This window comes from Peromyscus californicus, unplaced genomic scaffold (assembly GCF_007827085.1).
Source record: "Peromyscus californicus insignis strain IS unplaced genomic scaffold, ASM782708v3 Scaffold_9__1_contigs__length_137607984, whole genome shotgun sequence".
Lineage (NCBI taxonomy): Eukaryota > Metazoa > Chordata > Mammalia > Rodentia > Cricetidae > Peromyscus > Peromyscus californicus.
The window spans coordinates 47,953,443-47,967,175 of NW_026294617.1; the positions used below are offsets into that span (position 1 = coordinate 47,953,443).

A 13,733-nucleotide genomic window follows, 5' to 3' on the forward strand; every position below is an offset into this window, starting at 1 on the left:
ACGTTTGTGGCTAAGAACAGGGCGCCAGAGCCTGTATCTAGAACGGGAACTGCAGATGGCTGAGCCCACCGCGTGGGTGCTGGAAATGGAACCCAGGTCCTCTGTAAGAACAACTGCTTTCAACCGGTGGGCCGTCGCTCCAGGCCCTACGTCGCGCATTTTAAGGGTATGGGACCGGTGAAAACCGGACGGACGACTATATCCGCTAAGGGGCGGTAACCAGCATTCCCGGCCGGCACACCTCGCCCCGCCTCCCCCATCCCCTCCTTCCATAGGCCCCGCCCCTGGCTGCACGTGCGTCCTTTGACCCGCCCACCCGCCCCTTTCCCCGGAGTCCTTCTGCTCGCGGGACTTCCGGTCCTCCTATCGCGAGATCTTCCTAGTGGCGTTGGGCCGCTAAGGCAACTGGAAGGGCGCCGGAGTGTGGCGTGTGCTTGGACTTCGGCTTGTCGCGCAGGAAGGAGCTGGTAGGGTCTGGGGACGAGGTCTGGCTCCTGGCGCTGGCCAGCCGTGGCCGGAGGAGCGAGGTGGCCGGCGGAGGGAGCGGGCCGGGCGGTGCACCCCGGCCGCGAGCGGACCGCGTGGGCTCTGGGCCGCGGGGCGGGGCGGAGGCCGGCCACACGCGGAGCCGCGGCGCTGGGGTGGGCGGAAGGGCAGCGCGGGGTACGGCGACTCGCGCGGGGCCCCGGGGTCGTGGGTGCCGGACACCTCCGGAGTCCCCGGAGCCTGGCCTGCTCTGGGAGACTCCACGGGATTGAGATCTCCCCGCTCCTCCCCTTCCTTCAATAGGTCTCGAACGATGGAGTACATGACAGAAGCCGTGGATCGCAGCCCGGGACACATGTGAGTTGCGAGCCCCCCCCCCCCCCCACTTTCGTTCCTTAGTTTACAGATCGTAAGATGAGCCTTCTAAAACTCCTGAGAAAACTCTTAGTGGCGGAAGCCTGTCTCTCAATTGAAAAAAAAAATTGTCTTAGTCCCCTAGGAAATCTAATTCATTTTAATTTATTCGGTTCATTTTAAATTCGATCTAGAAAATGCATGCTTTGAGAAGGGTTTTTACCAGACATCCTGCTAGGAGAGGCACTGCGCTGTGTAGTCTTTAGCCACACGTGGATATTTAAGTATATAACTCAGTTCCTCCATAGAGCTAGTGGCTACCACTGGGAGTTTATTATGTTTTTCTTTTGGGCAACATTGGGCAACAATGTCAGTGGTTCACAAACTTTTTCTTTTTTTAATCTGCTTCAGATAGAGTCCTGCTATGTAGCCCCAGCTGGCCTGAAATTCACTCTGTAGCCAAGACTGACCTTGAGGGCCTGTTCCTCCAGCCTTAACCTCCCAAGTGCTGAGATATGTCCAGCCCAGTTCACAACATTTTTCTGCTTCCAGTACACTAGAGTTAGACTCCTGTCGTTTAGAGCGTCAGTAGACATAGATACTCTTCCTGTCCCGTATTTTGGTCTATTTTTCTTTTTAAAGTTAATTTTTAACATAAAAATTACTGTGTTTCATTATGACATTTTTGTGTGGTTGGTTGGTTTGTTTTTCGAGACAGAGTTTCTCTGTTTAACAGGCCTGGCTGTCCTGGAACTCACTCTGTAGACCGGGCTGGCCTCTGCCTCCCGAGTGCTGGGTCATTAGGACATTTTTATGTATATGAGTATCCATAGATTTAACGTTGTACAGTGTGTACAGTGCTCGTATTTACCCTACTGCTGTGCTTCCCTGCCCCCCTTCACTGATCCCCTTCCTGCCCCTAGGAATCTCCTTTTTGTTTTCATGTTATATGAGTCCCAGTAAATGAACTGTTCCTAATGTGGAGACAGTGCTCAGAACAGAGAGGCATCTGGCCAGATGTGTCCTAAACCTGTCAGTGTTTAGATGAAAGAGAAACTGCTCTTGCATGTTTTGTTTGCTTGTTTTTAGTTGTTTCTTTGTTTAGTTTTGCTTTTGAGACAGTCTCCCCGCATTAAATCCAGCCGTCCTGGAACTCAGAGATCTACCTGCCTCTGTCTCCTAAAGTGCTGGGACTAAAGGTGTGTACCACCGCACTTGGCTGTCTTACATATTGTTCATGTGAAACGTGCTTCAGGGTTTTTTGGTTTTTTTTTTTTTTTTTTTTTTTTTTTGAGACAGGGTTTCTCTGTGTAGCTTTGGTGCCTGTCCTGGATCTCGCTCTGTAGCCCAGGCTGGCCTCAAACTCACAGAAATCCTCCTACCTCTGCCTCCCGAGTGCTGGGATTAAAGGTGTGTGTCACCATCGCCTGACTGTGCTTCAGTTTTTGCCATTGATCTTATGCTATTTGCATTGTTCATCTCTTTTTTCTTAGTTTTCCGATTTTAAAGAAGGGATGATGAAGGACTAGAATATTGCTATCATTGCATGAAGTCCTGTGGCACAGTGCACAGAATTGTAACCCTCCTTGGTTTTTTGATCAATGTCCCAGGACTCTTCTTCACTCTTTTTTTAAGATTGCTTTTTTCTGCCTTAGAATTCCATCCTGTCCCTGTCCACCCCCCACTATTTGAGACAGGGTCTCATTATGTAGTCCTGGCTGGCCCGGGACTCAAAGAAACATGTTCCCTGCTTCCTGATTGTTAGGATTAAAGGGGTTTCCTACCATGCTCACCTTGTCTCATGAGTGGTCTGTGAGAGTATGTGTGTATACTGTGTGCATGCAGGAGCCCACGGAGATGGTTGATTCAAACATTCATCTCCCGGAACTGGAGTTACAGATGCTTGTGAGCTGCCACTTAGGTGCTAGAAACAGATCCTGGGTCTCTGGTTTGGTAGTTTTTTTTTTTTTTTTTTTTTTATATTATTTTATTTGACTAGTGAATTTATAAAATCTAATTGGAAAATTTTTATACTTTATTTTCTCAAGCTTGTGCTGTGAATGTGGTGTCCCAATTAGTCCAAATCCTGCCAATGTTTGTGTGGCCTGTTTACGAAGTAAAGTTGACATCAGCCAAGGTGTTCCAAAGCAGGTCTCCATTTCTTTCTGCAAACAGTGTCAAAGGTACAGTACAGTCCATTACTTGTTTAGATTTCTTAAGTTGATAATCATTCAGAGAGCCACTGTGGTGTGCTGAGATTATACCAGTACACAGAAGGAAGCATGTGCAGTTGAGACTTAATTTCTACTTAGGTTGATGGTACCAAGGATTTAATAATTTGCCATTTTATAGTGTGCTTTCTACTGTTCTTCTAATCTGGTAAAGATAGTAAACGTATTTGTAGAAATAGTTTGAATTTGACAGTAGAAGATGCCTTCTGAGAGCTGATGTTTCATTTCTTCTTTAGTTTTGTTCTTTCAGTTGTTGGCACATGCTATTTACATCAGTCCATTGAGAGACATAAAACTTGCCAGTGAATATAAAAAATTATATGCCTGCAATTTCCCAAGTAGGTTTAGCACTTAGCTTTGTGTATGTGGGAGGTTGTCTGGACCTCCCCAAGAATTCAAAATGTGTCTCCCCAGAATAATATCTCTGTGTGCACATATACTAATCCATGTACTTAATGTACTATTTTGGGGAGTTTACAGCGTGTGAACCTGGTAAGTATGGGGCTTTTGATCTATTATAAATATTTATTATTATACACACGATGGGGTTTTACAAGACAAAGAATTGGGACCCCCAGTTTATCTTGGATTTCTTATCAACTGGTTATCTGTAATGCTTAGATATGGTCAGAGTCTGAATTTTCTTATGAGAATGAAGGAATTTTATTAGATGATAGGTAATACTTGAAACACCATTTGAAAGTACTTAATAAACAAATAGTTTTTATTGAAACTTGAAGGATGAAAATCAAAATTGTTTAACCATTTAATAACTATGGCAAGAAAGCATTTACATAACTCATTTGAGAGTATTTAACAAGCATTATTAATAAATACCTACTATGTACTAGTCCTTGGAAGACCGGGTTAAAATTTTTTAATATACAGAAAAGATTTATACTTTAATGATGTTTAATTAATTAATTTTGGCTTTTCAAGACAGGGTTTCTCTGTAGCCCTAGCTGTTTTGGAACTTTCTCTGTAGACCAGGCTGTCCTTGAACTCACAGATTGCCTGTCTCTGCCTCCTGAGTAGAGTACTGGGATCAAAGGCAATACTTGGCTTAATGAGGCTATTTTGAAAATTGTGTTTTTCAGCTTAAAAATTGAAACAGAACTTGATGGCAAACTGTTGTTGATACATAGTGTTGTTGTGATGTACTAAGTTTCCATTTTGTGTGTGTGTGTGTGTGTGTGTGTGTGTGTGTGTGTGTGAAAATATTTCTCAAACATTTTAGAAGTATAAAATAAATAATTTGAGTGTCATTTTGTGATGATTCTAACCTGTTCGACAGTATAGCTTCAAGGAAATTTTGGGCATATTGCCATTTTTACTGGAATTTTATAAAAACTTGTTTTTATTTTATTTATGTGTATGTGGGTATGTACACATGAGTGCAGTGCCCTTGTAGGCCAGGGGCGTTGAATCCCCTTAGAGCTAGAGTTACAGGCATTTGTGAGCTGCCAATAGTGAGTGCTGGAAACCCAAGTAGAGTCTTCTTAACTAGTGAGCCATCTCTCCAGCCTCCTCACTGGAATTTTGTTTTATTTATTTTTTAACAATTGTGGATTGATTTTGTATGTGTGTGCACTTTGCCATGCTGTACATGTGGAGGTCAGAGGATGACTTGTAGGGGTTGGTTCTCTTCCTGCACTGTGTGAGCTCAGATTGTTAGGCCTGACAGCCATGCTGTACATGTGGAGGTCAGAGGATGACTTGTAGGGGTTGGTTCTCTTCCTGCACTGTGTGAGCTCAGGTTGTCAGGCCTGGCAGCCATGCTGTACATGTGGAGGTCAGAGGATGACTTGTAGGGGTTGGTTCTCTTCCTGCACTGTGTGAGCTCAGGTTGTCAGGCCTGGCAGCAAGCTCTTTGACCCTCTGAGCTATTGTCAGTGTCTCTTAACTGGAATTTTTACTAATGAAGTGATAAAATATATAATAGCTCAGATGGGCTTTTTCAGAATTGCAGTTTTGAGCTAAAGATAGTGGTCTCATAGGTTTTTTTAATCTTTTTTGGGCTAAGGTTTCAGAGTAGCTTTGGGTTACTCCTGGTTAATAGTCAGTATAATTTCTGCATATCTAATAGGAATTGCTGGGTTTTTTTCCTGAGAAGTGGCAGATTTAGTGTGTTATCTTCTTTCAGATATTTTCAGCCACCAGCATCTTGGGTACAGTGTGCTTTAGAATCCAGGGAGCTTCTTGCTTTGTGCTTGAAAAAAATTAAAGCACCTCTGAGTAAGGTAGGTGGAATAGTTAAAACAAAACACTCATTTTCAGACAATCCTTCCATGTGGGGTTTGTTTTGTTTGGGTGACTATTTGTTTTTTTCCTGTTTTCTTTTCCTTCTGTTTTTTTTTTTTTTTTTTTTTGGTACTGGAGATTGAACCAAGGGCCTTACCCATATTTGCCTGGTATTCTACCACTGAGCTGTTTTGCTAGTCCCATTGCAATGTTTTGATTCATATTCTCTCTCTCTCTACTTAATTTTTACATTGACCTTTGTTCAGCAGTAATATTTTTTGTTTATTAGAAAAATGGGGGGAGATTTATTTTATTTTATGTATATGGTGCTTTGCCTTCATGTATGTCTGTGCTTTACATGTGTGCAGTGCTTTTGGAAGCCAGAAGTTGTTGGATCCCCTGGAACTGGAGTTGCATATGGTTGTGATCTGATTTGTGGGTGTTGGGAGTGGAACTCAGGACCTCTGGAAGAACAGCAAGTGCTCTTAACCACTGAGCCATTGCTCCAGCTCTAGCAGTAATATTTTTAAGTTCTGGAATCTTTCAAGTTCTTGATTCATTTTGTTCTTGGGTGTTTTTTTTTTTAATTGTCCGAAGGGAAGCAATATAATCAGGATAACTAGAAGGGGAAAGGGATGCTCCATTGATTTTTGTCCCCTTCCCACCCTTTTTTTTTAAGGTTTTGTTGTGAATAGAGAGCATAGTAAAAGGATTTTAGGATTTGAAAGAGTGTTAGGTGGGGCCAGGAGACATACGGAAATTGTAGGAAATGAGAGAATGACTGAGGTGTCTGTAATTACGGTAAAGGACAAAGGACTGAATAAAATTGGCAATTGCCTATCTAAGGAGAAGTATGGAGAGCCTCTGAGTGCTGAAGTGGATGTCAAGGTCTCGCCATTCCTGCAGATGGAGATTAGAGGCTTTAGGAAGAGCAGACAGACTTACTTAGTGCTGTGTACATTTCCTCCTAACTCCTGCAGATGGAAACTGGGAGGAGATGGGGGAGAGGACTATGAGGTTTAGAGAGGAAGGGTTCTGGTTAGGAAGCTGCTTATCACTCTATCTGACTTGATTTCTTGACTACTGGGATTTGTTGTAGCTTACCAGTCATGTTAGGTGAGTTTTACTCTTTAGTACTATCTTGTTCTCAGCAGACAATCTTTGATAGAATTGTAATCTGCTTGCTCACATTTCAGTCTGTGAACAGATTTCTCCATGCACCTCTAGACCAGTATCATACTGTCCACTTCTGTATGTCATAGATGTCATGAAGGGATCTTTCTCCATCCATTAAATCTGCTGCTTATTTGTGTCAAAACATTGGTATTACCTAGCTGCTTGGGCTTTGTACTAGAGTATGTTCTCTTCCTCTTTCTAATATATAGGTATTCAATCCTGTAGAATTCTCTCCTAGGAAGCTGCTCTGGCTTTTCTTATTTCTGGTACCTCTTGTTGAGGTTTCTCCCCGATTATTACAAACTTCCGTTCTTGTTCTCAGTCTTTTTGTTCCAAAGCTCTCATTCTAGCCTTCTGCGTTATAGTCAGTTCATCAAGAAGAGCAGACTGTTTTAGTTCTTATCTATCAGTGAGTGTTAAAGGTATGTAGTGAGTGTTACAGGTATGTAGCCTGGACACGAATAGTTCTCAAATGAATATTCATTCTTTTTTTTTTTTTTAATTTATTTTTATTTTATGTCCATTGGTATTTTGCCAGTGTATATGTCTGTGAGGGTGTCAGAAGCCCTGGAACTGGAGTTACAGACCGGTATGAGCTGCTGTGTGGGTGCTGGGAATTGACCTCGGGTCCTCTGGAAGAGCAGACAGTGCTCCCAACTACTGAGCCATCTCTCCAGCCCCTGAATGTCCATTCTTAAAAGGAAAATATAAATTAAAAAAGAAGCTACAGACCAACATAGAAAGATAATAACTTGAGTAGCTTTTATTTGTGCGGTTTCTTTTGGGTAATGAAGTCACCAGTTCATTTTATTAAAAAGTATATTTTTTGCTTGAAGAGCGGTAACTTTTTTTTTCCCTTCAAATAATTTTTTCACCCGTGAAAAATACTTTAATTCTTTCTTGGTTCACTGGCTTGCCCTTTTATTTGCTGCTTTTGTTGGCATGGCTTTAGTGATAAATGTTTTTCTCTTTTTGTAGTGAATGGTATGTAATGGTGTTCATCACATGTTCCTTCAAAGATCTTATGAGTCTGTTTATTAGTGAGGTATTCATTCATCTTTCCATCCCTCAGCTGGAGACTTAGGTTTCCTTTTTCTTTTCTTTTTTTAATGTTTTATTGAAGGTTCGCCTTGTCGATGCAGGCTTTGTTTGGACTGAGCCCCATTCCAAGAGACTGAAAGTCAAATTGACAGTTCAGAAAGAGGTAAGCTGTTCATTTTTTTTCCCGCTAAATGTGTTTAAAATACAAGTAGTGGGACTGAGGGACTAGTGTTAAATTATTTGATGGACTAAATGGCTTAAAAGGAAGAGTACAGTCTAAATCTTGTTATTAATCATCTGATGTGTGACTAGGTCACTAGTAGCTACCATTGCTCAAAATTAGTGGATTCAGTCGTCTCTTTAAAGATTTTGTTTTTGTTCTAAGGTACGTTCTCACTAGGTAGCCCTTGCTTGCCTAGAGCTTACTGAGTAGACCAGGCTAGCCTGGAACTCACAGAGATCCTCCTGCCTTTGCCTCTGAGTGCTGGCATTAAAGGTGTGTGCACCATCCTGCCCAACCCTCAGTTTTTTTTCTCAGCCATATGTTGTTGGTGCCTGTAATACACAACATGTACATGTGTATATAATATACAACATGTACATGTGTATAAACTTAGAAAAATTTACTTTTAGATTGAGTTCTCAAATTCAGTATATAGCTGTGAAAGACCTTGAACTTTTGACCGTCCTGCTCTACTTCCCAAGTCCTGAGATTATAGGTGTGTGCCAGCATGCCTGGCTTTTTGTGGCAGTGGGAATCAAACCCAAGGCTTCAGGTGTGACAGACAAGCACTCCTAGTCAGGCCACTTCCTACCCCCAGATTTTTAGAAGGATATGTTGACAACCACTTTTTCTAGAGGTAAACTTAAAGTAGTAATCTAATCTGTGGGAAAGGTACTTGTGTACCTTTTTGTAAACAGTGTAACTTACACTGGGCTGAGTAGCTCAGTGAGAGTGCTTGGCCAGCACGCACGAGGCTCCATAGTCGTCCTTGTTTGTGCCCCCCCCCCCTTCCAAAAGAGGTAGTGTAACTTAGTTTTGTAATTTTAACTTTATCTTACTGCTGTCCTTAATGCATTCATAGAACAAAGTTTTAAATTCCTTATTACAGTTTCTTGTTTTAATCAAGAAAGCACTCACTGTTGAACAGAACTGTGAGAGTGAAGGAGTGCGATTGCTCTCTTCCCCAGGTGATGAATGGTGCCATCCTTCAGCAGGTGTTTGTGGTGGACTATGTTGTTCAGTCCCAGATGTGTGGAGATTGCCATAGAGTAGAAGCCAAGGACTTCTGGAAGGCTGTGATTCAAGTCAGGCAGAAGGTACTGAAAACAGATAATGAGTAAATCCTGCATCTTGAACTTATTGTCCATTATAAATAGCTGATAAAACGTTCTCTGTTCCCTAAGTCCTTTATGTATAACCAGAATCTAGGTCCTGGAACATTCGTCTTTGGAAATACATCATTATTTTATGTTTTAGTTAATTTTTTTTTTTTTTTTTTTTTTTTTTGGTTTTTCGAGACAGGGTTTCTCTGTGTAGCTTTGCGCCTTTCCTGGGACTCACTTGGTAGTCCAGGCTGGCCTCGAACTCACAGAGATCCGCCTGGCTCTGCCTCCCGAGTGCTGGGATTAAAGGCGTGCGCCACCACCGCCCGGCTATGTTTTAGTTAATTTTTAAAGAATGTTTTTGTTTGAAAAATCAATGTGCTATGTCTGTAGATGATATATGTGTAATATATTTATTAATGCTTTTTTGGCATGTAATTTATTGATTGTATAATGCATGGATATCTAGACTCTGCACAAGAAAACTTTCTACTATCTGGAACAGTTGATTCTGAAATATGGAATGCATCAGAATACACTGCGTATCAAAGAGATTCATGGTAAGTTCAAATTTAAAAGAATTTGAAACAATATCAGAATTTTCTTTCTGTTATCCTAAATAACCTATCTTTCTCAGAAGTTGAAGCAGTTGCAAAAATTCTTTAAAAAATTCATGTGCATATATGTACATGTGTAAAAAGAAAACAACCTTAATTTTCTGTCTACATTGTCCAATATGGTAATGACTGTCCACATGTGGCTAGTATTGAAATGTGGCTACTATAATTTAGGAATTGAATTTTGAATTTTCTTCTGTTAGCTGATAGTAAACTCACATGTCGTTTGTGGCTACTCTGGATAGTACAAATCTAGAACTGTTTTTTTGTTTTTTTTTGGGTTTTTTTTTTTTTTTTTTTGGTGATGTTCGTCTGTCCTAGTTCATTTATTAACCATTTAGTTTATGATTGATGCCATTCTTTGTGCTTGGAATATAATGGTATATTAATATTAGTTCTTGTCCTCTATGTGTTGCTCATCTTGAAGACTAAGCCAGTGACTCCATTAATGCAGTGTAAAGTTCTGTAATAAGAAACTCATAAAACCTTGTTTGCTATGGGAGAGATTGCTCTGATTGGAAAATCTCCAAATTCTTCTGTACTTTTTCTCTGTATTTCATGTACTGAGAAGTATTTGTGATGAGTAGAATTCAGTGTAAACTCAGTAAATAAAGAGGGATGAATAAATAATGAAATGTCTTAATAGAGTTTTAAAAAGTTTCATAGTAGTCTGCCTCAGAGTTTGCTGTTTTTTGTTTGTTTGGTTTCTTTGATGGTGGTAGGGATTGGCATCTGGGCGTTACAGGATTCTGCCTCTCTGTGACACTGCAGGCCCGTAGCATTCGCTGTAGAGGCAGCCTGCTTACATATGTTTGATGGAGATGCCACAGTTTTGAGATTAATAATTTAAAATACAAATGTTTTGAAGCAAACACAAGACTCCTGCTAGTAATAGGTCTTAGTTGGTGCTTGTTATTTTTAGACGAATTGTTTTCCTAAGTCACTTTTTAAAGTACGGATTTACTTGGTGGTGACTGTTCTTGAAAAAAATGGCCAAATTCCTTAAATGAGAAAATATCAGTTACATGAAAACTTAATCTATGCCTCTAGGTTGGGTGTATTACTGGTAGGCATAGGGTGGTCTATATCATGAAACAGTTTAGTGATGCATTGTTAGGGTTTCTATTGCTGTGAAGAGACATTGTGACCATGGCAACTCTTATTTTTAAAAAAGCATTTAATTGGGGCTAGTTTACAGTTGAGAGTTTAGTCCATTGTTATGATGGGAAGCATGGTGGCTTGCAGGCAGACATGGTGCTGGAGAGATAGCTGGGATTTCTTTTCTTTTTTTTTTCCTTTCGGATCTGAGGACCAAACCCATGGCCTTGCATGCTTGCTAGGCAAGTGCTCTACCACTGAGCTAAATCCCCAACTCCCTGGGATTTCTACTTCTGGATCAGCAGGCAGGAGGAAGAGAGTAACACTGGGTCTGGCTTGAACATCTGAGACCTCAAAGACCTCCCCCAATGATACACTTCTTCCAACAAGGGCACGACTCCTAGTAGTGCCACTCCCTGTGAGCCTATGGGGGCCATTTTCATCCAGACCACCACACTGGTGTATAAGGTTCCTTTTTTGGCTAATCCCTAGGCAAAAGTGTGCTGAGTAAGGCCTGATAAAGAAAGTCAAAGCTGGGTGTGCTGTTGCATGTCTGTAATCACAGTACTTGGGAGTTGGAGACAGGAGGAGCGAGAGTTTGAAGGTTGTCCTCTATATAAGCCTGCCTGGGCAGCATGAGAGTCTGCTTTGTTTGTTTGTTTGTTGTTGTTTTAAGTTGTATGAGGCAAGGAACACATATTCTAGCTAAGGACTGTGGAAGAAATTATCTGCACAGAATGTTTTGTTGCCAAAAGAGTGGATACATTTTAAAATTACTGCCAAACCCCCAATGCTGCAGATTTAACAACCCTTCTTCCAGCTAAAGTCTTTTTTCATTACTAATTTTTGATTTAAATGAGTGTTTTCCTTAGCTTGTATATTAGTAATTTAAACAAAAATGTAATTGGAGCTGGAGTGATGACTCAGCAGGTAAGAGTGCTAGTTGCTCTTTTAGAGGACTGGAGTTTGGTTCCATATCGGGGACTACGGGGGTCCAGCCCCTCGACAGTCCCCTCCCAGGGTCCGGGAAGAATCTACAACCAGCTGATAATTAATCTTTGATGAAATGAAATGAATCTATGTACACGAAACTCCTTAGTTCATACACTTTATTATTCTGTGATAGTTCTCTCTCTACACAGCTTCTAGTCTGCTCTCATGTCTAGCTCCTTTCTTGCCTGATTTCTCTATATTTATCTACTGTCCTCTCTAGGTTCTATCTTAATTCCTTCATCTAGTTCTGTCCCTTCTAGGTCCTCATCCATCTTATTCTTTCCCCTATCAGCTCCTCTCTCGTCTCCTCTCTCATCTGGCTCTTCCTCATCTTGTTCTTCCCCATCTGGCTCTTCCTCATCTTCCATCTCTTTCCTCTTGTCCTCTCTTTTAGCCCTTCAATCTAGTTCTTCCCCATCTCAGTTTGTTCCTCTCAAGTTCTTACCCATCTAGTTCTTCCATTCTCTTTTCTCTTCTCTCTCCTCGTGCCCTGGAAGTCCTGGTATATAAAGCCAGGCTTCCAGGGTCAAATGGAGGGGTGATAAGAATCACATAGGGAGCCAATAACCGTTAATTATCATTTACAACCACAAAGGGAAGTGACCAATGGGGAAATGAATTAACTAAACGCTAAATTCGGGTAATATCTAAGAAGAGGGAATCTTATGTGCTCAACTATAGTCTTAAACGTGATTAGTAGAAAATGTTAAGAATCTATAAGTTGCTAGGTCAATGGGAGAAAATAAAACTGTCTTCTTTTTTCCTGTGGCTCCTATCTGTCCAAGCTATCTGCCGTTTTTCTGCAGGGTGGGGGAAAGTGTGCTAGTCGCTGGGCAACCTGTGTACAGCTGGATGCCTCTGGTGATAGTTAAAGGGAGATCTGGAACCAGAGGTAAGGTTTGGAAAAGGAGGAAGTAAAGCTTAATTGGCACATCCGCCAGGCCTTCTCAAACAGGTAGCCTGGATGGTTAAGTCTGTTCTTAGAGAATACAGAGGTATCTCTGATAAAGTATTCTCCTCCATCTGGGGATGGACCTGGCTGGATGCTGCTAATGATGATAATTACAGGGAGGCTTGAACTGGGGTTCTGGCTGAGCATTGCTGTCAGCGCAGAAGGTTATCTAAATATTCCTAGAAATGGTTAGGTAAGGAGTTAGCGGTCTATAAAGTTAGTAAGGCTGTAAGAAAGGAGGGTCCGAGCTGAATTGCACCTGACCTAGGTGGTGTCTTCTTGTGGAATTTATCTTAAATCAAGAGACTTGCATGTAGACTGTTATTACTGCTAGTCCTTGAAAGTGGCCAAGGGAGATATCTGATTCCAGAGAAAGTCTTTCCTGAGGCTGTTCTCCAAATGTGTATGTCCAGAGAGTGATCAGTCCACACTGTTAGCCCTTCTTAGGGAAAAGTCAATTGGGAAAACTATGAAGGCACACATGATTTTCATAACAGAATACAGCTGATATATAACAAGCCAAGTAACACCAAAAACTCCTTGGGATTTGGCTTCGGCTTACTCTGGAGGAATTCCCTGATTCCTCCAGGTAGTGGCTTTGCTATAACCAGCTGAGTTCTTATAATATATTCCTGCGGCCCTCAGCAGTTCCAGGCACCCATTTTCAGTGGTTCAAAATCAACCTGTAATTCTAGCTCCAGGGAATCCAATGCCTTCTTTGTCCTATAGGCACCTTGTGCACATGGGTACATAAACACACACACTTTAATAGAAATAAAGTCCGTATTTAAAAATAATTCTACAAATTCAAACCATGTATAAATCAAGGGCCCCTCCTCCTTTGCCTTTATCTGTCTGTCATCTCTGGAGACAGTATAGTTCCTTAAGACAAAATATACTCTGTATGTATCAGTAGTTGCTTTCATGGAGTGCTCCGTGACTCTGATACACCTTTAACACATTTGGAAGACTTTTAGCAACAGTGCATGTATATATAGTTTCATTTAATCATTTTTAATTGCTGTCTGATAGACCTTAGTGGATATATAAATTGATTTCTTTATTAGTGGACTTACATTTTATTTTTTGCTGCTGAAAACGGCACTAAATAATTATACTTATGTTCACCTTTGTGCATATGTAGTGGTTTTTCTTGGGAATCGATTTGAAGAATTGGAATTACTGGACAGGAGAATCCAAATATAAATTTTGATGTCC

At 41.2% G+C, this 13,733-nt stretch overlaps 1 protein-coding gene across 3 annotated transcripts in view; it reads left to right on the plus strand.

Moving 5' to 3' along the window:
- Positions 1 to 338: 338 nt before the first annotated feature.
- Positions 339 to 13,733, plus strand: part of Nmd3 (NMD3 ribosome export adaptor) — a 31,122-nt gene continuing 17,727 nt past the window's right edge. For 2 of the 3 annotated variants that reach the window (XR_008216180.1, XM_052729873.1), the window contains exons 1-7: positions 339 to 467; positions 790 to 843; positions 2,889 to 3,023; positions 5,215 to 5,311; positions 7,612 to 7,692; positions 8,721 to 8,849; positions 9,325 to 9,415. Coding sequence is in view for 2 of the 3 variants with exons in the window: in XM_052729873.1 (XP_052585833.1) it covers positions 800 to 843; positions 2,889 to 3,023; positions 5,215 to 5,311; positions 7,612 to 7,692; positions 8,721 to 8,849; positions 9,325 to 9,415 (577 nt within the window). In the remaining variant the exon portion in view is untranslated. Of the gene's footprint in view, positions 468 to 789; positions 844 to 2,888; positions 3,024 to 5,214; positions 5,312 to 7,611; positions 7,693 to 8,720; positions 8,850 to 9,324; positions 9,416 to 13,733 lie in introns of those variants that run through there. The other variant, XM_052729874.1, reaches the window with a different exon arrangement.